The sequence below is a fragment of the Arachis duranensis genome, chromosome 8 (genome assembly GCF_000817695.3).
Source record: "Arachis duranensis cultivar V14167 chromosome 8, aradu.V14167.gnm2.J7QH, whole genome shotgun sequence".
Taxonomy (NCBI): domain Eukaryota; kingdom Viridiplantae; phylum Streptophyta; class Magnoliopsida; order Fabales; family Fabaceae; genus Arachis; species Arachis duranensis.
The window spans coordinates 12633726-12635698 of record NC_029779.3 but is presented as its reverse complement, the minus strand read 5'-3'; the positions used below and the strand labels follow the sequence as shown (position 1 = coordinate 12635698).

General features: G+C 35.9%; 1 protein-coding gene across 1 annotated transcript; it reads left to right on the top strand.

Annotated features, from left to right (window-relative positions):
* The first annotated feature begins 322 nt into the window (after positions 1-322).
* Positions 323-1222, top strand: LOC107460769 (uncharacterized). Its single transcript, XM_016079157.1, has 2 exons — positions 323-542; positions 609-1222. Exons 1-2 carry the CDS (start codon positions 323-325, stop codon positions 1220-1222), a joined length of 834 nt encoding a protein of 277 aa, XP_015934643.1.
* Positions 1223-1973: the final 751 nt, after the last annotated feature.

Genomic DNA, 1973 nt, shown 5'->3' with positions numbered 1-1973 from the left:
TGTAAATGAAAATGTTATTACATATACATTTTTATTTGAAAAATTTATTCTAAATGACCGTTAGGAAGATTTAATTATTAAAAAGGATCTTTGGCAACTTTTTCACCATCCCGATAAGCTATGGGTTTAACTGTTGACGGAGAAATACCATTCTTCTAAGGATGATTGTCTTAGTCGGTCTCGAGAAAGGGGATCTTATGTTTGGAAGAGTATATGTCGAGCTTGGGATATCCTGAAGGAAGGTTTTATTTGGTGCATTGGGGATTTGGAACAGAACTTTTGGTTTTCTAAATGGAGAAGAGAGGGGCGACTGTGTCAGGAGATGGATTATGTTCACATTTCTGATTCGGATCTCAAGATCTTGGACCTTTGGTCATCTGGACAGTGGAACCTTGAGAATATCTATTCTCCTCTGAATCAGTCTCTGCAGAGCAACATTAACTCTTACAACCCAGACGTTCAAGCTGGTTCAGAGGTCGGTTGGTGTTGGACTGGTGCAGTTTCAAAGGTTTATGATGCTCATAGTGGTTATTTGTGGCTCAGTAAGAAGATGTTTAGTTGGAAGGATAGGGGTAATTGGCTTTGGCTTTGGCGTTAACATGTTCCAGAAAAGCACAAATTTTTGGCCTGGCTATGTCTTCGGGAGGCTCTTCCTACTGCTGCATTTCGTTTTAGGAAGGGCATTTCGCACACGGATAGCTGTCCACGATATTTCTCATGTCAGGAATTGGTATTACATTGTATTCGTGATTGTCCAAAAGCCCAACTTGTTTGGCAAGCTTTAGGGATCTCCGATCAACCAGTGGATTTGATGAGTTGGTTCTTACATAATAGCAAACAGCGCCCCTTTAGATTCTTTTCTGGTCTCTGGTGGATTTGGCGTTCGAGGAATAACGAGATCTTTCATCCTCACGACCATTGGACTACAGACAAGGTGATTGGTATGGGTTTGTCTTTGGAAAAGGAGCTCCGAAATATTTTTGAGTTGCAACGACTGTCTATCCCCTCAACCATTAGTGGCTCTTGGATTCTCCCCTCAGTGGGTACCTTTAAGATTAATTGTGATGCTAGCTATCTTGGCAGTGGTGCTCGAGTTGGTTTTGCTTGTGTTAGCAGAGATTGGAAGGGAAGGTGGCAACGAAGCTGTCTGGGAACAATTGAGAGTCGTAGCATTTTGCAAGGAGAGTTGTTTGCTATTTGGAGAGGCTTTCTTTTAGCATGAGACTCGAGACAAAGAGACATTATATGTAAGACAGACTATGTAGAGACTTTTACTATAGTCAATAATTTACAGGATTGCTTTGAGTTTATTGATTCTTCGGTTGATCTTGAGAGATGCAAATACAGTAGCAGACATCATGGCAAAGACCGCAATGAGGACCCTTTCTCCCCAAGTGAAACTTCTGTTGCCTTAGAAAGAATTTGAGAGTAGTATTCAGCGGGACTGCCTTTCTTAAGCAGTTTCTTATTTATTTATTTATTTATTTTTCTCATTCTTAGTTTTTGTTTATTTCTTTTAAGTCACCAAAAAATTATTAAAAAGGATCTTTAATACTAAAATTATTAAGAAGGATCAAATCCGTTTATAATATTTAAGAAGACGAACTAAATTTTTTTTATAGGAAAATAAATATATTTTTAATTATTTTTTATTTTTTTTATATTAATAATTTTATTTTTTTATTTTAATAAATTTTATTATTTATTTATTTATTTTTGTGATATTTCATCCTTTCTTTCTCTCATTAACAATAGAAACCAATATATAAACCCAACAGTTAGGAACAACTCGACGGAATAAAAACCATCTTGAAGATTTGCATCAATAAAAAAGCCCGTTTCCTAGAAGTAAAATTATGTAGACGTGACTTTTTTCTAGGATCCTAGGATGGTTATTCTTCGCCTTGTTAATTTATTATTTTTTAATCTATTTATGGGTAAAATATAGATTAATCATAATCACAAAATTAAAC

What these genes read in the sequence shown, in the direction of transcription:
- LOC107460769 (XM_016079157.1), top strand. Translation starts at nt 323, where the DNA reads ATGGATTATGTTCACATTTCTGATTCGGATCTCAAGATCTTGGACCTT. An exon ending in TAGTGGTTATTTGTGGCTCA is followed by an intron (nt 543 to 608) that starts GTAAGAAGATGT and finishes AACATGTTCCAG; the next exon opens with AAAAGCACAAATTTTTGGCC.